The sequence below is a fragment of the Canis lupus genome, chromosome X (assembly GCF_003254725.2).
Source record: "Canis lupus dingo isolate Sandy chromosome X, ASM325472v2, whole genome shotgun sequence".
NCBI classification, from domain to species: Eukaryota; Metazoa; Chordata; class Mammalia; order Carnivora; family Canidae; genus Canis; species Canis lupus.
This window is the reverse complement of record NC_064281.1, coordinates 32616904-32638018: the sequence shown is the minus strand read 5'-3', so window position 1 is coordinate 32638018 and position 21115 is coordinate 32616904. Positions and strand designations below refer to the sequence as shown.

Below are 21115 nucleotides of genomic sequence, written 5' to 3'. Positions count from 1 at the left end.
AACTTGGGGTCTTCTGGAAAGATCTTCATACAAATGTCTGAGTGGTAGGCAGGGTCTAATACCTCAAAATCATGCTACAAAGATGGGAATCTTCTGGACCAAAGAATAGGGCTGACTCTACCAAAACTACCCAACAGGTTCCTGGTGTATTTCTGTGGATATCAAATGAATTTGGATTTTACCTGAGACTAAGCAAATGAATTTCTAGTGATATGAAGGTGTATTAATTATCTCTTTGAAATTTGACTACACTGGAATGGGGAAAGGGATAGGAGATCAAACAGGCATCCAGAGTGCAGAGCCATAAAAATCAGTGGAATCAAGGAAGGTGTACTCTGGAAAACACCAGACACCAAGAAACTAGCTAGCTGAGACTTCCTTAAAGTGAGTAATGGTAGCCACAGAACAATCTCAGATCCCACAGTGTGGACCACGGTTGTGGACTCGGTAATGTGACCCCAGAAGACCCAAGATATTCCAGTTCTCTTGGAACAAGCAGCCTGTGTTATTACCTCAATCCACTGTTGACTTGTATGACTTCACCGCCCTGGACTTACTCGTTCGATATTCCCTTCACAGCCATCTGCTATTAGCACTGTTGGTTTCTCTTTCTGTGTCTAGCAAATGATCCAAATCTATTTCCACCCACACGTTCCCTCTTGTACTCTGAGAGTGGGATAGTTCCTCTAAAGAGAACCTGTCAGTGCTAATTAGGGAGGAAAGCCTGTGTGGCAATGTGTAGGTTTAAAAGACAAGAAAATCCCCCATGGAGGTTCTGTAGAACACTTTGGATACACTGACAAGTTAATAAAAAGCTTGATTCAGTGACATTTTTAACACACTGGCATGGAAAGTACCACTGGAAATAAAGTACCACTGGACTTTCAAGGGAAAAATTGTTTCATTGAACTCTGTGAAGAGCTATTATTGGTCTTAAATCTCCTCTGTTTCTTGGCTACTGAAGCAATGCATCAAAGAACAATCGGTGAGGGAGTTGGGTTCCCACTCTAGGTCCGCAACCTGACAACAGCTTCTTTGTGGCACTTGGGAGCATCATCGTTAGAGAAACTCACTCAACCGGGGAAAGAAGCCTGAGTGTCCTTTTATTCTTTCCTAAACCTGTGTTCACACAGAGGTAACATGGAGAGGGGGTGAGAGGAGAGGGGGAGAGGAAGGGAGAGCAGGAGCCACACTGACACAGATGGATGCGTGTGTGCTCTGACTGGAGAACAGTGAGGAGAACATTTGGTAGACCCAGCTCTGAGAACACCAGGTTTGATATTGTTTGTGTCAGATGTGTGAAGGATCATTGGGTTTACAAAAAATTCTCTCCCCTCTCCCAGAACTCTTGTGGAAATAGCAGAAAGCTATCACTGTCTGCCTGAGCATCACCAGTGTTCTCACAAGTGGCTTAATAAATCAGGCATGTGAGAGCCAAACAACTCAATGGCGAGCCTGTACATATTACATGGCTGGTGAGATGAGAGCAAAGTTATTATTAAAGAAATGACAAAAGAGCTCAGTATGCATAGTAGCTACTAGAGCTGGAAATCCAACATAGAAACAGAGAACTATTCAAACTTCTAAGTGGCTTATGTCTATTCATATTTATGACTACCACCTACGGTCATTTCAAATTGTCCCATCTCAGTAATCTAAGAGAAGCCACTTAGTCAAGCTGTAAGCATTTATGCGTATTTTCAGGAAGTAGATACAGTCAGACTTGCCGTGGTCATGAATTTCAATAAATGACTCAAGAAAATAAACAACGTGGTAGACTGTTAGCAATGTGGTAGACTCTCGTGTTGTGATATTTCAGCTTCTCCCTTAAGAGGTGAAGTCCTTTCCTCCACCTTTTTTTTTTAAGATTTTATTTGTTTATTCATGAGAGACACAGAGAGAGAGAGAGAGAGGCAGAGAGAGAAGCAGGCTCTATGCAGGGAGCCCAATGTGGGACTCGATCCCAGGACTCCAGGATCACACCCTGGGCCAAAGGCAGGCGCTCAACCACTGAGCCACCCAGGTGTCCCTCCTCCACCTTTTGAATGTGGACCAACTTGTGACTTGTTTTAGCCAACACAATCCAGAAGAAGTGATAATGTTCCAATTCTGAGCCCAGGTGGCAAGAAACTCTGCGCACTTCTGCTTTCTGTCTTGGACTCATCCCTCTATACGAGAGTAAGTCCCAGCTAGTCTGATGGAAAGTGAGAGGGCACAAGGAGTAGGGCCTCATTAACCCAGCTGAGACTACCCTAGACCAGACAGCTGAGCAGAGACAAATGAACGAGGCAAGCTGATATAAACTGGGCCACAGGGGGACACAAGCTGATATAAACATGGGCCACAGGGGGACGCCTGGGTGGCTCAGTGGCAAGGTTGCCAAGCCAATCAAATGAGTTCCAAAAAACTATAGATGGTTATCATTTGAGGGATTACATTTAGCAGTAGCTAATTGACATGACTGGTGAATATTAACTTTCTCTTGGGCCTACTGTCTGATTTTCATTGAACTCATCCTGATTTTTCTTGCAGGTTTTATTTTTATTTTTTATTTTTTTGTATTTTTTTTGTATATTTTTTATTGGAGTTCGATTTGCCAAAATATAGCATATCACCCAGTGCTCATCCTGTCAAGTGCCCCCCTCAGTGCCTGTCACCCAGTCATGTCATCCCCCTGCCCATCTCCCCTTCCACTACCCCTTGTTCATTTCCCAGAGTTAGGAGTCTCTCATGTTCTGTCTCCCTCTCCGATTTTTCCCACTCATTTTCTTTCCTCTCCCCTATAATCCCTTTCATTATTTTTTATATTCCCCATATGAAAAGAAACAGTCAACAAAATTAAAAGACAATCTACAGAATGGGAGAAGATATTTGCAAATGACATATCAGATAAAGGGCTAGTATCTTACAGGTTTTAAACATGGGCCACAGGGGGACGCCTGGGTGGCTCAGTGGTTTGGCACCTGCCTTCAGCCCAGTACGTATCCTGGACTCCCGGGATCGAGTCCCACATCAGGTTCTCTGCATGGAGCCTGCTTCTCCCTCAGCCTCTCTTTCTGTGTCTCTCATGAATAAATAAAAAAAATCTGAAAAAAACCTAAATAAACATGGGCCACAGCACTTGTTTTCTTTACTGATATAATATGCAGAGAAGGATATTCTTTTCTTTATTAAAAAGCTAATTTTTTATGTTATTCAAGTCCCGAGTCCCTCCATCATCCTGAGAAATGTCAATATCCATATGGAAGATTTTTTCTAGTATGATTTTTTTTAACCTTCTCAATTCGAAGAACTTTCCCCTCATTGGCTCTTTAATGACCATCTTTCATTCCCTAAATTCCTTCACCCCAGAATTTTTTACCTCCAACAGCACTTAGCCTTCTCATATTTTTCACCATGTCTGATACTCAAATTTGTTGAAAGTTTCTCTTTGGTTCCTCCGTTTGCTTGCATTGTGTCAGCTCCTTCTTGATCTCACTTCTGTAGCAGACACTATACATTGGTTCACTTCAATATCAAACTCCTATTCCCTGCGCCTACCTGTACAATAGATGTTGGGAAATTGAGAACTTGAATTTCTGGGTCTCCTATGTAACAAAGGGTGCAATGTGAAGAGATTAGGGGAAGTCACAGTGGAAGGCTTCCCTTCTTGAAGAAAAGTTCATTAAGAGAAAGCCCTTGACTCCCTCTGCCTTCCTGTCTAGAACTCAGATGTGACGATGCAATTGTTCAGCAGCTATACTGCACCCACAAAGGATTTTTGTTGTATGAGAAAAATAATCTGTTACTTACTTAAGTCATTACCTATGGTATGGTAAGGTTTTCTGTTGCTCATGGCTATATCACACAGTTATACTGAAGCAACTTCCTTTCTTACTGGGTCATTATATATTCAATATATCTTGCCTTCTATCACACTGCCCTGCAGCATTCCGAACTTGAAGCCCTCCAACTGCCCGCCTACTCCTAGACCTGAATTACAAAGCCTATCTAGAGAAATCATACAAGTAAGTATTCTTACCAGTATAAATTCATCTTCAGCTTTGGTGGTAAAATATCCTGAGTTCCCTCTCTTCACCTAACAGCAGCAATTAAGGTTTATCACTCTTACTGTTTGTAACATGACTTTGCAAAAGCCCTGGACCAATAATACCCTTTTGTATTTCTATAGCAGCCATAATATGGGAACTCCTTGCTTCACTTTTCTTCCTCTTCTCCATTTTTTCCTAGAAACTCATCTTTATTCCAGCTCCTATTTCTCTCTTCACAGCTTAGTGGAGAAGTACCTTTTTTTTTTTTTTTTTTCTACGAAGGCCCTATGCCCAGTGTGGAGCCCAATGCAGGACTTGATCTCAGGGTCATGAGATCAAGACCTGAGCTGAGATCAAGAGTCAGTCACCTCTGACTGAGCCACCCAGGCGCCCCTAAGTACCCCTTTTTCTAACCAAGGCAATTTCCTCTTTGTCTTAGTGGTCACTTCCTTCTACTTGCTCAGGGCTCACTCTGCATTGGTCACTCCCTCTTTCTCCTCTGTTTTCAACCATTCCTTCTTTGCTGGCTCTGTCTCCTGAGCATATAAAAGTAGTCACAGGGGCAGCCCAGGTGGCTCAGCAGTTTAGCGCTGCCTTCAGCCCAGGGCATGATCCTGGAGACCCAGGATCGAGTCCCACATTGGGCTCCCTGCATGGAGCCTGCTTCTCCCTCTGCCGGTGTCTCTGCCTCTGTGTGTGTGTGTGTGTGTGTATCTCATGAATAAATAAATAAATAAAATCTTAAAAAATAATAAAAGTAGTCACATCTCCAGTATCTTCAGACAGCACCTTATCCCTTTATCCATATTTTTCTAGCTGTTCCCCTCTATCTCTCTATACTGCATTGATAGTCTATCACCACAAAACGACAGATCGCATTATCCTTGTATTTTTCAAATCTTCTGCAGTTGTGGTTCCCACCCCACCACTTCATTGAAACAGCTCTGATTAAAGTCAGCAGAATCCTTCTAATTGCATAATTTAATTCATACTTCTTTCTCTGGCATTCCACACCACAAATCACTCTCTCTTTGAAATTGTGCATTAGTCAGCTATTGCTACATAACAAATCACCCTAGAAGTTAGTGGCTTAAAACAACAATCAGGGGCACCTGGGTGGCTCAGTGGTTGAGCATCTGCCTTTGGCTCAGGTTGTGATCCTGGAGTCCTGGGATTGAGTCCTGCATCGGGCTCCTCACAGGGAGCCTGCTTCTCCCTCTGCCTATGTCTCTGCCTCTCTCTCTCTGTGTTTCTCATGAATAAATAAATAGAATCTTTAAACAACAACAACAACAACACTCTGTGTTCCAACATAAGCATGCAGGTCCAGTGGAGGTTGGTTAGTCTAGGCTAGGTTTAGCTGGTGGTGGCTTATCTTTCTGCTGTGCTCGGTGAGCTACGCAGGCTAGTCCTTCTCATTGCAGGATGTGAGAGCACATGCCCAAGCCAAGCTGCTTTTCACATCTGTTTGTGTCACATATGCTAACATGCCATTGGGTAAGGCATGTCATGTGATCAAGCCTAGAGTCAGAATGGGAGGGCACTGAAAATTTACATAATACTAGGAGTAGATATGAGGAGAGTGAAAAATTAGTCATTAGTGTAATTTATCTACTCTATCTGTGGATTTTTAAAGCATGCAATATTATTTCTTCTATAATTGCTTCTTCTCTTTTTCAGGGGCTCTTCTAATGCCCACCCTTTGGATGTGAGTGTTTCCTAGTATTTCAACCTTGGTGCTCCTTTTTCTCCTCACTCTGCATATCCCCCCACCACCATATTCAGGAGTCCTACTTTCATATCTCCACATGTGCCCTTTCTCTAGCCAAATGGAAGCATTTGGAATCTTCCACATGCATTGTGATTTTTCATGCTTCATGCTTTTGAACATTCTGTTGCTTCTTCCAGGCAGTTTCACTGGATTCTGGTTACTGTTTGCCCTCTTCCAAGAGTCAGCTCAGTGAAAGCATCACCTTCCCTGCTTCTGCCATCCCCCCAAAGTCCAGGCTAGTGTTACAACATAGCAAGCCATCAACAAACAGTTGTTGAGACAGTTATTTAAAATAAAAATATATATTTAATTTTATTCCAAATTTTAAAAAAACCAAAGTCTACTGGGCAAAGACAAAACACCAAATTTTGTTTTAGCCTATAGAGATAAAAGGTGACACATAAACAGATTTTATACTGCTTTTTCCTCCTACTTCTCTTCAAGCAAAATTCACAGTATGATATGTGATAGCTGGAAGTAAATGATTCATTTTATTTATTTTTTAAGATTTATTTATTTACTTATTTATGATAGACATAGAGAAAGAGAGAGAGAGGCAGAGACAGAGGAGGAAGGAGAAGCAGGCTCCATGCCGGGAGCCCAACGTGGGACTCGATCCCGGGACTCCAGGATCGCGCCCTGGGCCAAAGGCAGGCACTAAACCGCTGAGCCACCCAGGGATCCCCTGAATCATATTATTTTGACCTCAAATATAACCTCTAAGTGATAGGCCTTAAACAGTTTTTTTCCCCTAGTGGATGACATGCTATTTTCTGAAGTTGACTTTCACTTTCCTTGCTTATGTAAATGGCTGAATGCTTTTCTTTTGGGAAAAGCACACTATGTTCAACCGTGTCATTGATATCTAACATGTACTATGCAATGCTCCAGTAAATATGAAGGAATAAATAAGTATAGTTCTATCAAAACATTTTCTCTTACAGCTCCCTCTTCTCAAGTGGGGTTGATATTTCTGATAAATAATTCACTGAGAAATTTATACATTATGAGTCCCTTGGTAGCATGGCACGGTATGAATGCCATAAACTTGACAAGTGGTCAAGGACATACACTGTGTTGGCCTAGAAGTAAACAAGCAACTACAGGTAAGTATTCCAATATCGCCACTGCTTTATTGATGAAAGACAACTTATCAGTAAAGATTAACATAGGAGAGTTCAAAAGGAACAAAATAATTGAAATGGAACCATAGAACATTCTAGGTTCCATAACACCACTGTGCCCCACCACACATCCCTCTTAGCTCTCATTCATTCATTAAAAAACAAAAATATTTATGGAATCAGGCATTCTCTGCTCTAGAAATACAAGGAGCAGGATAGACCAGGCCCCTGGTTGGGAGGTTTACACTCATGTGACAGATACAAGACAAACAGGTGGGCAGTTACAATAAACTCTAGAAGGAGTGAGATGAAAAACAAAGGAGAAAGAAGAAAAATACTATTCCATAGTCCGTAAGAAAGAAATGTTAAAGAACTGGTATAGGGATTATCACTTCTGTTATAAGAGAAGCAAAGAACAGCAAGGCATGCAAGTATGTTCTTATGTCAGGTGGCAAGGAGTGAAAGGAGGCCTCATATGATGGATTCCATGTCTTGCTGAGGCGGGAAGCAATATGCACATAGTGACAGGAAAGTTCTGGAGTCACAGAGTTGGAGAGTGAGAGGATGTGTGTAAGAGCCATTGTGGAGAGCCAGAACTGAGCAGACCAGAGAATCATCAGAGGTTTTCCCTGGTGCTCTGAAAACTCCACTGTGGGTGGGGACCACAGAGTTACAGAGGCCCCAGTCTGGTTCACTGAAGGGCATTTTCTACCAGCCTGATTTAGGTAGAGAAAAGGCAAGTGAAGGACTCCTGGGTGGCTCAGTGGTTGAGCATCTGCCTTCAGCTCAGAGTGTAATCCTGGGGTCTCTTGATTGAGTCCCATATCAAGCTCCCCATAGGGAGCCTGCTTCTCCCTCTGCCTATGTCTCTGCCTCTCTCTGTGTCTTTCATGAATAAATCAATAAAATCTTAAAAACAAAAAAGGCAAGTGAGTTAGGTCAATTCAAGCGTTAAATGTATAGTCCACAAAGAATCAAAGAAAATCATAGTTTTTTGTTGCTTTGTGATGGTTCCCAAATGAAACAGCCCAAAACCAAATTCCATAATGACTCCAGGAAAGATATCCCTGGCACAAACCCCCCAGTGAGAGCCTTCTCTCCATCTGAACAAATTCTTGGCCACATGGACCCAATGTCCTCACTACAATGACTGGCAGTCTCCAGGCTCTGAATCCCCTATTGCATCAAACATTCACTAGGGGTGAAACAGAGGTAGGACCTGCGGGGGGATGCAGAAACCCCTTTTTCTTAAACAGACTTACCAATATGCATGCCCTTCTCTGTATCTGGAAAGAGATAGTTGGGTCTTGAACATTTCTGTCAGTGCTGATCGCTAATTTTTATAGCTTGGAATAGAGGAATGGGAAATGTGTTTAATCATGTTGTCTTGGCACATTGTTCAACATCTGTATCATCCAAATCTTTACCTAAGGAGGGGGGGTTATGATGAGAAATATCCACACGGTCCCTTCATGTCAACTGAGGTCAATCTATATATGTTTATATTTGATTACGCATTTGAAAACCAGGGATGTTTTGAACATCCCTGTTCATGTGTTGAACAAGCATACACGATTAGCGTTAGTGCTTAGCCAATGCTTTGTTATGTGGAAACCAGGGCACAAAATGCTCATTTTGTTCATATTCAGTGTTATTTTCTCCTCGTACAAAAGTTGCTTTGTTTTAAAATTAACCGCTTTCAAGGTTCTCATCTGGCCTATGAATAAATATTTATAATGTGCTTTGACTATGAAGAGGGTCATTAGCATATAAACTTGGACAATGAATTATTTCCTTTGATAAGGATGCAGAATTGTGAAGAGCAAAAAATGACAAAACGTAATGAAGGCATTTTATGCTTATAAATACCTTACTCCAGTCCTTCAAAATCATTAAGAAATGTCCTTTATGAGACATGCTTTAGAAGAATCACAGAAATTAAGAGCTGGGTGAGACATGAGAGGTTTCCTTGCACCTGTTCTTTCTCTGAATCAGTACAGAACTGACTCATGACGTATATTTATTTTTTAACCAATTTATGGTTCCCTTCAGGGCAAGAAAGCACTATAATAGACAACAGGGTCACATCCTATACCCGGAATCAAAAGGTCAGCATTTCTTTCCACTAAAAGAGAGACACTAAATATGACATTTTTTTCCCCTCTCTGTAATGTAAGCAAATATTCTGAGTCCCGAGATTTGTTTCAAGTTTGTACTTGGTGCATGAGCTGGGGTGTGGGTTGCCCATCACATGAGTAACGTATTTAGTTCAATGAATGGTTCAAAAATTGCTGCCTTCCTGAGAAATGGCAAGAGGTGAGGCCGAAACACACAAATAAATGAATCCCCTAAACCTTGGCCAAAAACATTGTCTGTCCTGCAACTGTGTGAACAAGCAGAGGCGCACCGGAGACATAAATGTAATTTCACCTTTTGCTGCATGAATGAGTACTGAATCATAATAAAAATTCACGGCAGAGACAAGGACAGGAAAGAGAGGAAAGAGCATAAGCCGGGTATCTCATATAGAATCTCTGAGTCTGCAGGAAAGGCATCAACCTGTGTAGGCAAGTCTTTCTTTTGCTTCCCCGGTGCCTGTTCACTTCCCCCAGCCACTGTGCTAATCATGGTACAGCAGGCGAGGCTTTGTACTCAGTTATCTCTTTTCACTCATGCCCGCCTGACCACCCCAAATACCAAAAAGCCAGGGAAGGACTGATAAGCCAGAGAAGGTCAAATAAAAGCCACAGAGGCTGATAAAAACACTGCCCCCCCCCCGCCGTGACACCAATACCAAGCTTCTTATACTCCTAGTAACGCGCCCCTCCCCTGGCCTCCATGCCCAGAGTAGGATATAATGATAGGATGAAGGAGCCAGGTCAGGGGGGAGCCTCCTTGCTCCTTAGATCTATTTTTCTTTTCAATCATCTGACTTTCTGACCCTCACTCTCTTTCTTGTCCTCTCATTTCTTCTACAACCCTCACTGCAGTAATTTCCTGACCCCACTTGGACCTTGGATGCCATGACCCTATTGCTTGTTCACCGTTCGTTGCTACTTAGCCAGCCTGGAATCCGTGATCAGCACAGTGCCGCCTCTGAAAATGCCTTCAAATCCCATGATCCTCTCTATCTCCGTTAAAATCACCTGGAAAATTCCCAACCCTGGTTAATCCTACTCTTCTCATGCTTCTAAGAGCTGAATGTGATTAAAGCCCACGGCCTCAATAACCGGTTTCGCTTTGAAATAAGGACCACTCCCTTGCTCTCTGAGAAAACACAGTGTTCTCTCTCATCTAACTTCTAATTTTGAATCTAACTTCTAATCTAACTTTCAAGTTCCCGTCTAGCTTCTTTCCACCATTCAAATGATTGCTTAAACTTTTTTTTCAGAGGAGCCTTCCCTTAGCACCTCATCCAAAATAGCCCTCTCCCCCATCACACTCCATTCCCTCACTTTAAGTCATCTTTGAAAAGCCTATCACCACCTGATGTCCCCCACATGTGTATCCATCTGTACCTTACAAATATAGACAAACGCCATAGAGACAGGGGATTTTTCTTGTTCGCCCCCATCTAACACAGGGTTTCTCAACTTCAACACTATTATTTTGTGTAAAATAAGTTTTGTTGTGAGGCACTGTCCTGCGCATTATGGGATGGTTAGCAGCATCTGTGCCCTATACTAATTATCTGCCAGTGGCATCCACTCTAGCTATGACAGTCCAAAATGTCTCCAGACGTTATTATCACAAATGTCTGCAGGAGCCTGGAAGGGGAAAAATCGCCCCTGATTGGGAACCACTGCTCTAACACAATGCCTGGCACAGAGTGATGAATGTATGAATGACCAAATCATAGATCACAAAGAAGCCCCAAGAAGTAATAGAATTTACTGCTCTAGCTTCCAGCAGAGCTGTCTTTAAGTCTTACCAGAAAAAATGAACTTACCTCGTTTTAGTAAAAATAGGGTTTTGCACCAAGAGTTCTCAACCCTCACTGCATGTTATGATCACCGCAGGGAAACTTTTGAAAAACTATCGATGCCAGGCTCCTCTCTAGAGCAATTAAATCAGAATCTCAGGAGTGGGGGCCAGCCCTAGATGATTTTTGAAACCTCCTCCTATGATTCTGATTTGCAGCCAAGGTTCAATTCCTGTTCTCCTCGATCCTCCCAAGACTAATTCCACAGCATAGTGATTGCCACAGATAGGACATTTCTTCTCACACATCTACATTGGCGATCAGTACTTTTGAGAGGAAAGAAAGTGTCGATGAGCATAGTCACTTCTTGCTCCATTTATATCTTCTATTCCCTGCCCTATTGCTGATCCATGTTCATCCTAAATAAAGCAATTTAAAAACCAGTGTTCTACTCTTGGTAATTCTGATAATTAGGAAAATTGTATTATGTTGCAATTTTCTTTTGTAATGGTGGTTTGGGCTATGCTGTCATATTGGGATCAGATATTATAAGGGCCTTAAAATAGTCCTGTGTGACAGTCTTGATTTGTAGTAGCTTGAATACCAGAAACTAAGGGATTATAGATGCAGATGTCCAAAACAGAACCTATAGTGAAGTGGGGTTAGCACTACCGATTGGGGAGTTTCATCAATATTTATATAACATATGATGGTCTACTAGTGAGAACATTAATAACTGCAATTCTAAGTGTCTGATTTAAGTACAGAGAAATTTTCATTCCCAAAGTGGTACCCCATAGCTTGAAAAGTGAACTCTGGTTCTCAAAGATGAATAGTTCTGAAGTGAACTAATCCTTTCTAATCCTGGAAAAGGTTTCTTATGGGAGTTACCAGGTTCCTGGTGATTACAAAACAAGTAGGCATAATAGCTGCCACCATATTGCAATAGCTTTGGTATAATCACTTTGGTGTGCAAAATATCCCAAAAAAGGAGAAACAGTCTTCCTCTATGAATTACAAATGCGGCTTTTCTGCAGTAGCTTGCACGTGACACACAATTTAGGAGAGCCCAGTAGCAAACTGCACACCATCAAGTAAGCAGGCCAGTGTGGTTCAGCCTCGCCCATAAAATGAGAGCTGAGAATGGAGAGGCCTGAGATTAGGAAGCCCCGGGGTCTGGTTAACATCTACGTGCCCTTGTCCAAGATATGGCACCTCTCTGAGCTCCAGTTTTACTTGTAAAATAAGAGAGTTGGACTAGAATACGAATGAACCTTCCAACCTTGATTTGGGAGAGTAAGATAGAATAATGGTTGCGATAAGCTGAGTAATGTGACCCCTGCCACCCCCACCTCAGCCCCACAAAAGATGTCCACGTCTGAATCCCTGAATCCCTGGAACCTGTGAATACCTTACCTCATGTAGCAAAAGGCACTTCACAGATATGATTAAGTTAAGGACCTTGAGAGAGAGAGAAGACATGAGGATGGAAGTAGAGGTCAGAGAGGAGAAAAGATACTAAATTGCCAGCTTTGAAGATGGAGGAAGGGGTCTTGAGCGAAGGAATGCAGGCTGTTTGTAGAAGCTGCAAAAAAGCAAGTAAATGGATTCTCCCCTAAAGCCTCCAGAAGAAACATAGTCTTGCAGACCCATTTTTAGACTTCTGACCTCCAGCACTGTAAAATAATAAGCTTGTGTCCCTTCGAGCCACTAAATTTATGGTAATTGGTTACTGAGGCAATAGGAAACTAATTTAGGTTAAGAACTTGGGCGCTACTATCAGACTACTTGAGTTTAAATCCTTCTTCTCTCACTGGATATGTGAACTTCCACAAATGACCTAAACTCCCTGTACCTCAGTTTCATTTGAAAAATGGGAGGGTTGGTACCAGAACCAAACCTGCTGGGTTATTCTGAGTTTACTAGAGGAAATCCTTAGGCTCATCAGGAACTTTTAGATAAATGTAATCCTTGTTCTGCTCAATTTTGTCATTTAATTTAGGGTATTTGTACCTTATATCCTAAAAGTCAAATATTTCTTTTTATGTCGCCACTGAGGAGGACCGGGGTAGAGGCATTTACTTTTAAGAGTAATGTATGTAACATTTCATTCGATCCTTAACAATCAACCGTGAAGTAGGTATAATCTGAAGTTTTCATACGAGGCTGTGAGAGGTCAATTCACCTAAGTAACCAAGTAACAGGGCTGGTGAGGGGACAAAGCACTTCAAAGTGTTCATTATTACACCGACTGCACTTGGTGGCGGGACTGTGATGAAAGGGTATGTGCACTAGACACGGCAGTGGGCCCTCAACCAACGCTGCGGGGTCTGGGCTGACACTAGGTCACCCATCCGGCCACACTGCCCAGCTCTTCACCCCCCAGCCGGGTTTCCGGAAAGGCGGGGCAAGGGGCAGCCGCCTCCCAGCGCGCAGAGCCCCGCCCCCGCTCCCGACGAGGCGGCGCCCTGACGACACAAAGGCGGGGCCTTCCGGGGGGCCGCCCCGCTGCAGGGATGGGGGCGGGGCCTCCCCGGAGGGCACTGCGCGGACGCGGAGCGCGGCGGGCTGTGGCTCCGCCCCTCGGCAGAGTCGGCGCCACCATGGAGGAGTACCACAGGCACTGCGACGAGGTACCGCCCCTCGGCAGCCCGCGAGCGACCCCCGCCCTCGCCCGCCTCGGCTCCAGGCTCGGCCCCGAGGGCGCCCCCGACAGTCGGGGTCCGGCGCCCTCCGAGCCCGGGCCCCCCTCCCCTGCCCTCCGGGCCCCGCCCCGCCCGGCCCCGAGGCCTGAGTGGGGGGCTGCGAGTCGGGGTGGCAGGGGCGGGCGGGGGATCGAGGTGGAGGGCCGGAAGGCGGGCTCGGGGTGCGTGGGGTGGGGATGGGGTGTCGGCGCCGCCCGTCTCCGAGGCCGGTCTGCCCGGCGGCTCCCTCCGCCCCTCGGCGTCCCCGAGGCAGGTGCCGCAGCCTCGCGAGCCGGGCCCTGATGGCAGAGCCGCGCCCCGGCACCGCGGCGGGGGTGGGCTGGAAGGAGGTGCCCCGCGGATCACGAGCCCCCGCCTACTGCCTCAGGCCTCCCGGCGCCTCACCGGAACCCCACGATGTTAGGTGTTCGCTTCGTGTTACTGATGGGGACTCTGACTTTCATGGCGACTAAGCGATTTGCCCGAAGTTAAAACCGCCAGGAGCGACAGATGCCCCATTCGAACCCAGGCCTCTTGACTACACGCCTGCAAGCCTGGCTCCCCTTAGCCATTAGGAGGGTGAGGCCTTAGGGATCCCAGCATAGGGACCGGCCTGAAGGGCAGAAGAGAGCAAGGCCTTCTCCGTCCAGTGGTAGCCACAGGTGAACGATGCAGTGAAGTAAAGTAGGCACCTGGCGCAGGGGCCACCGCAAGTGGTGTGCTGTTCGACCCCTGGCCTGGAGAGGGCTTCTGGTCCCTCCGTCTTTCGGATGTGGGCTTCTGCGGAAGCCACACTGAAACCCATTTAGTTTTGTGATGCGGGTAGCACACACGCTTGTAGGTTAGTGGGAAAGTATTCTCATTTTAGAAATTAAGGCACAAGCAGTTTCTCAGACCTATCCCTCCCGCCAAACGCTGGTCTGACTCCCAGGGGGGTTCTGTACTACAGTACCTCCTAAATATATTTGAAAAGAAACGAGATTACATGTGTTACCATTGCCGCCCACTACTACCTGATTCTTGGGTGACCTTCCAAATCGCAGTGAAACGGACATCATTTAATTTGTAGGTCACTTTTGAAAATAATGACCTTATTTTAAGGTGAAATGATAATTTTGAGAGAGTCAAAATGTGAGAGTTGTTTTCACAATCCTAGTTGTTTACGATTTTTTTTTCTTTTGTTGTTGGGGAATTCTGTAGTGTAATGAAATGAGTTGAAAATATTTTAAATTTATACTCAGGATGATACTTAGCTCCAGAATTGTTTGTTTTTTTTTAACTAATTTTAAGTTGCACAGTGGTATTTACAAAAATGGTGAGGTCATAAAGCACCTAAAACGTCTCCATGGAAACAAATCATGTATTGCCTGAAGAGTTTTGGTTTAGATTACAATCTTATCACATAGCCTAGTTCTCTACTCTAGGACACTTGGATGTCATTAATAGTTGCTTTTAACTCAGAAGTCTATCAAGCCACTTCACAACAAAGATTAAGTTACCCGGCCTATTATAATATTAAGGTGACATTAATTTAGATCAAGCATTTTCATAATCTTTAATTCAGGAAAACCACATTTTTGCCCCACATGAAGTTAAACAAAATTGAAAACAGTCTATTAATTAGTCTCTTTATAGATCACTTCATTCTTATTCTTCTGTGGCCTTTTCCTATATACTGATGTATGTGTATACATCTTTATATCCTCCTCCTATTTCCTGAGCTTTACAGTACAAAGATTCTCAATCTAGGGCATTCATCAAAATCACCAGCAAAGCACCTTTAAAAAACTGTGTTTGCCCAGGCTGTGCCCCAGACTTAATGAATCAAAATCTCAAGGGAGGTGGGTGGGGAAAGCATTCTGCAATTGTAGAAGTGTTCTCGGTGGGATTAGCAGCTGGGTACACCTGACACCCCTTATCATTATGGTCTGCTGTCACTAACACCTGCTCAGGATAGCCTAGGGTATTCTGTGTGTCATCACAGCTACAAATAAAAGGAAGTCTGTGCTGAAAGCAGCTGTATCTTGTTTTCCCCTCCTTTAGGTTGGCTTCAATGCTGATGAAGCTCACAATATTGTGAAGGAGGTGAGTTACACATCTTGTTCATCTTGAAACTTTAAAAAGCTCTGTTTTGACTTCCAGTACAAACTTAGAAACCTTCGATTAAAACAAGATTTTAAATATTTTTTAAAAATTTTATTTATTTATTCATGAGAGACAGAGAGAGAGGCAGACAGAGAGAGAGGCAGAGGGAGAAGCAGGCTCCCTGTGGGGAGCCCAATGCAGAACTCGATCCTGGAACCCTGGGATCATGACCTGAGCCGAAGGCAGACGCTCAAGCACTGAGCCACCCAGGCATCGCAAGATTTTTAATATTTACTCACTTTTTATAGGGGTGCTTTATAGAGATGGGCCTTAGGAAGGTGTTTTGTTGTATGCCATCAGATATCCTGGAGCTTACTCTGAAAGTGATATTGGAGCATTATTCTAGAAAACTGGTTTGCTGTTTTCTAAAATTGATGTTCTGTCTTTAAAAAAAGCCCTTATTCTGTAGGGCAAATATTATTTTAAAAATTAAAACTATAGAAGTATGTGTGTGTATGTCTCTGTCATACCTTTTATATAGGTAAATTATATGTAAAATATGTCATACTCTGTCATACCTTTTATATAGGTAAATTATATGTAAAATATGTCAAAAGACCCTAGAAGTATGTTTTAGCCCAATTTAATTGGAAAAATAATCACTTAACACAGACACTGATATGCTAAATCAAAATCTTAAGAAAATTATTTGAAACATGGAATCTGATCCTCCTAGTAGGCAAATAGACAGGAAGTTCTATTTGGGAATCAATTCTGACAGAGGAACTTGAATTACTCTAGTGGTATCACATACAGACTATACTGTGAGTAAGGCATTTATGAACCCTTTTAATAGTCCTGAGTCATTTTTCACTGTGCCAAATCCTAGGAAAACAATGAGCTGGCCCAGAAGGCAACCATGTATTGTAGATGTGGTAGCTGGATCTGTGTCCTAGCAGGCCCTACCCTGCCTTTAGTCTGGGCTGGATTGGCTTGCCCTCTGGGCATTGAGCACCTTCTAAGCCCATCCTGAGACAGTGTCTGGCCTGTCTGAATGTTCTAGGGCACAAGCTCACCCAGAACTCATCCAGGTCTAGTCTTGTATAGCTAGGATCAACCCGAGATCTGAGAAAGCTAGACAGGCACCTCAAAATCCTGCCGTATTTTAATAGTTCAGACATATGTAGTGCAGCATGATGAGTCTAGCTAACAGTACTGTATACTTGAGAGCTGCTGATAGTAGATCTTGAATGATTCTACCACAAAGGCAAAAGGTAGTAACTACATGGAGGGGTGGATTTGTTAACTAACCTTATTGTGATAATTTTACAATATATCTGTCGTATCAAATCACATTGTACATCTCGAACTTACACACTGTCGTGTCAGTTACACCTCAATAAAGCCAGGAAAAATAAAATGACAGCAACAATAAGGAGGATGATAATCTGTAACATTGCATATGTGCTTCCTCTGTCGCAGTCACTATACTTGAGCACACTTGATATTCACGATCTCACTCCATCCTCACAACAACCTGATACAATGAGGCTGTTCTAAGGGTTTGGAAAATAGGGGCTCTGGCTCTGAGAGGTTAAGTCACTTGCAAAAGGTCACAGTGAGTAGGTGGCAGAAGTGACTTTACAGCCTACGACTGGGGTTCTAGACCAGCACTCAATCAGGCATCAGAAATGGATGTGAATGAGCACTGGAAAATTATTTAACTATCTTGTGCTAAAGCATCTGAAAAGTGATGTTTGTTGATTTACTTTTAGTGGCAGGAGGTGGTAGCTTTATAGTTAAGTAATTACATAATGTAAACAGAAATGTAATTATTACACATGAAAATTCTGTTTTTAAGTTGGACTCCTGCTTTGTTTCTAGCATCTGAAACCTAGTTCAAATCCCAGCTGTTTCAAAGCCAACCTTTAACCAATTAATTTCACCCTTCCTTAATCTCCACTTGCCTCCATAATCCTTTTATGACGTAGCTTATCATCCTTGATTAGTCTTTCTTGTGTTAGATTTCTTTTATTAGCTGCTCTGCTAGTTCTTTCCAACAGAGTCCATGTCATTTTTATCTTTATATGGCCTCTAGTTATCTCATAGACTGAGATAATACGTGCAGGTGAACACTCTGAAAATCCTAACACAGAGACAGGGCATAATAAATATTTACCAGATGTGTATTTTCTAAGATGCTTTTTGGGATTATAAATATTTTTATGTTTTGAATAAACATATTTGTTTATGTGATTTGTATATGCTGTGATTTGTATATGTCTTTAACTGTCTTCTGCCCTTTTAGTGTATAGATGGGGTCTTGGGTGGTGAAGATTATAACCAGAACAACATCAACCAATGGACTGCAAGCATAGTGGAACAATCCTTAACACATTTGGTTAAGTTGGGAAAAGCTTATAAATATATTGGTGAGTATCAGTGTCCCTCCTCACTAGTTTATTCCCCTTTGTCCTCACGGTCTTCTCTGAATTTAGAGAATATAAATGAGTGTGATACACAAGTTGGATTCTAATAGGACATGAAGGACTTCTACCTTATTCAGACAAAGACAATATATGGTATTACCTAAAAGATGGAGCTCCTGCCAGCCACCCACCTGTCCTTAGCAGCTGTACCTTTTACATTTGTATCAGCTGCCCCCCTTCCACCAAAACCCACTCAGCCCTACTGTCTCCCTGTCAGGAGCTCCAGGCCTCCTTACATGGCCATAGGATGGCAAAGCGCCACATGGTAATTGTTGGGAAAGTGTAATCTTTTCTTCATTTTTGTGTCTGGATTATGCCCATGGAATGAGGCACGTGATTTGGCCCACATTTTTTTCCTGCAGCACAATCATCAGTGGTTATGGCAGCGGGCAACAGACTGGATCCAGTGGGGTCAAAATCGTGGTGGTAGATAATCAAGAGGACTTATTTTTTTCTAATCTATTTGCCGAGTGCTTTGTTTTCTGTTGGTTTTTACAGCTTTTAGAGCTCTGAACTCAAACACTTTGATATCTTCTCCTTTGCCAGTGCTCTCATTCTGCAACTTTATTTTTAGTGACCTGTGCAGTGGTCCAGAGGAGTGCCTATGGCTTTCACACAGCCAGCTCATGTTTTTGGGACACCACATCTGATGGTAAGAGACCTTAAGCTGATTCATACAAAATCCAACTTCTGGCAGAGTCAAATAGTGCACTTATTATCAGATGCTTACTTACCTCTAATTAAATTCCGAAAAAGCATCAACAGGATTGCTTTCTACCTAGCAACAAATATGCCTTCAAATATGAAATGTGAAGCTGTAACAGATTGCAGAAAATATGATATTAAAACCAATGAAAATGTGTGATTTTGATATTTTGCTGATATTTCAAAGTCCTTTTTTTGTGTTTCAGGAACCTGTACCGTAAGATGGGAGAACCGAACCATGAACTGTATTGTCAATGTTTTTGCCATTGCTATTGTTCTGTGACAGACTAAAAATGTTCGGCCAAAGCCATTAACTTAAGAATTTGTCAGTGTATCCTTTCTAAAAAGAGTAGTTACTTATTAATGTGTTAGATGACAAGTGTGCAATATGCTTCAAAAGCTAGCAACAAAAACTGAATATTATAAGCAAGCAATGTCATAGTAAGTTGGCAGTTTATCTCATTCTATCCGGCATCATTTAAATAGGAAAAAATTAATGTTGGCAAAACACAAAAACAAATACGGCATGACATGAAAATACAATCTTATGTTTACACCGGCTTTTCACTAACATGTACCTAAGAAGATGGAGAAATCCATTCAGATAATGAAATTCTGTTTCATCTAGGGAAGTTAACAGGAATAAATGTATGGACCCCCCCCCCAAAAAAAAAGCTGCAGAGATAAATGTAGAGAAAATAATAACTGGCTAACACTTCTTAGTTTTTCATTTCTTCTCACTCAGTTGTAAACATCATTTAGTGGAAAATAGTTCTGTTCATTTTTTTCCCTACCAACTATTATTGCAGTAGCAACCATCACTGACTTGTTACTTTTCTGAGAATTGTCAAGACAGTTTTTAAAATTCCAGATTCTTGGATTTACATTTGAGGGCCAAATAAATCTGGTAACCTGAATTCCCTAGTTAAACATAATTCATGACTGTGTGATGAAAAGTACACAACACTGACAGCTGCCTTACAACTGACTCATTTCATGTAGATCTAACATTTATGGAATTCCTATTATAAGCATATTTTTCTCTTAGCATTATAGTTATCAATGTACTGTGCAAATTCTGGCACCTGTTCAGTTGGACAGCTAACATGTTGGGGGAAGAAATAAGGAATTGTTTTACAAGAAGAAAACAAATCTGGTTATCCATGTAGAAGTAAGCAAAATGAATAGCACTTATTGCTGACAGAGAATTATAGATGTCATTTTAAGCATTGCTCCTAGCAAGTAAAAAAAAAATGCATAAAATATGCAACTCTTAGTTAAAGGCCTTACTAGCAGTATAACTACACAGATCGTCAGTTTTATCATTGCTTTAGTTACAATCATCTGTAAATAATTTAAATACTACATGGGGTTCAAATTGAGTGGAATCAAGTATAGATTAAAAGTATACAATCATTAGCAGGTTAATGAATATCTCAGGGCTTATGAAATGTAGTTAAATTTATTAAAATAAAAGATGAAAAATTAGGGTACATAGCTGGTCACCAAATATGAAGTCAATCTAGTTATTTAACCTGGAAAATAAAATTAAGTTTGCATATTACTAATAATACTAATATGTTTAGAGAGTGGAATCATGATTCATTGCATTTTGAGGGGAAAGGCTTATATTAGTACTGACAATATTAAGATAGTAGATAGTATTCTTGTAGGAATACTACGTGCATGTTTGATATGTTGCTGAATAACAGTAATTGTTTAATGTTTAAGAAGAATATTAAAATATGAGGATACAAAAAAAAAAAAAAAAAAAAAAAAAAAAAAAAAAAAATAAAATATGAGGATAGAGTTTCATGCAGTGATCTACATTTTTGGCACGTCAAAAATTCTCACAGCCATTACCTTTATTTTACTTTGCACTGCTAGCTTTTGTGCCCTTGAAGATTATAATAGTGACCAAAATATCTGTGCGGTTAAGGCTTGCTTTTGGTTATTATTATTGAAGCCTGATTCTAAAGGAATAATAATCAAATATACCTCGTGAACTTGCTATCTGCTCTGTTTTTATTTAAAATACAATAAAGATTATCTTCCTGTGCTGTGCTTTTGCTTCTTGCGTGATCATTGAATAAAGAAATGGCATTGTGCTTACTCTAAAAAATTCTAAATAGGAATAAGGAAAAAGAATGTTAGGTCACACAGATACAGTGTACAGAATAAATACCATTAAAATAGCAACCCAAGCCCAGTATTCAACATTACAACATAATAGCTTCTATTTTATGCCTTTTATTCTGATTTTAACACAAAATTTCACTTTAAAGAAGTCAATGTAAAATACAT

General features: G+C 41.9%; 1 protein-coding gene across 2 annotated transcripts; it reads left to right on the top strand.

Annotated features, from left to right (window-relative positions):
- Nucleotides 1-13184: 13184 nt before the first annotated feature.
- DYNLT3 (dynein light chain Tctex-type 3) lies at nucleotides 13185-20875 on the top strand. 2 transcript variants are annotated; one of them, XM_025439833.3, is made up of 5 exons: nucleotides 13185-13481; nucleotides 15576-15617; nucleotides 17926-18049; nucleotides 18681-18758; nucleotides 19018-20875. In XM_025439833.3, the coding sequence occupies exons 1-5, from the start codon at nucleotides 13365-13367 to the stop codon at nucleotides 19092-19094; spliced, it is 438 nt and encodes a 145-aa protein (XP_025295618.1). In that variant the 5' UTR covers nucleotides 13185-13364; the 3' UTR covers nucleotides 19095-20875. The 2 variants fall into 2 exon arrangements, with proteins under 2 accessions (XP_025295618.1, XP_025295629.1); XM_025439844.3 differs by lacking the exon at nucleotides 13185-13481 and adding an exon at nucleotides 14941-15052.
- Nucleotides 20876-21115: the final 240 nt, after the last annotated feature.

Bases quoted from the DNA above. Each gene is read 5' to 3' on its own strand.
- DYNLT3 (XM_025439833.3), top strand. From the start codon at position 13,365: ATGGGGGCGGGGCCTCCCCGGAGGGCACTGCGCGGACGCGGAGCGCGG. The intron at 15,618-17,925 runs GTGAGTTACACA...CTGCCCTTTTAG, and splicing joins CTCACAATATTGTGAAGGAG to TGTATAGATGGGGTCTTGGG. The intron at 18,050-18,680 runs GTGAGTATCAGT...CTTTATTTTTAG, and splicing joins AAAAGCTTATAAATATATTG to TGACCTGTGCAGTGGTCCAG.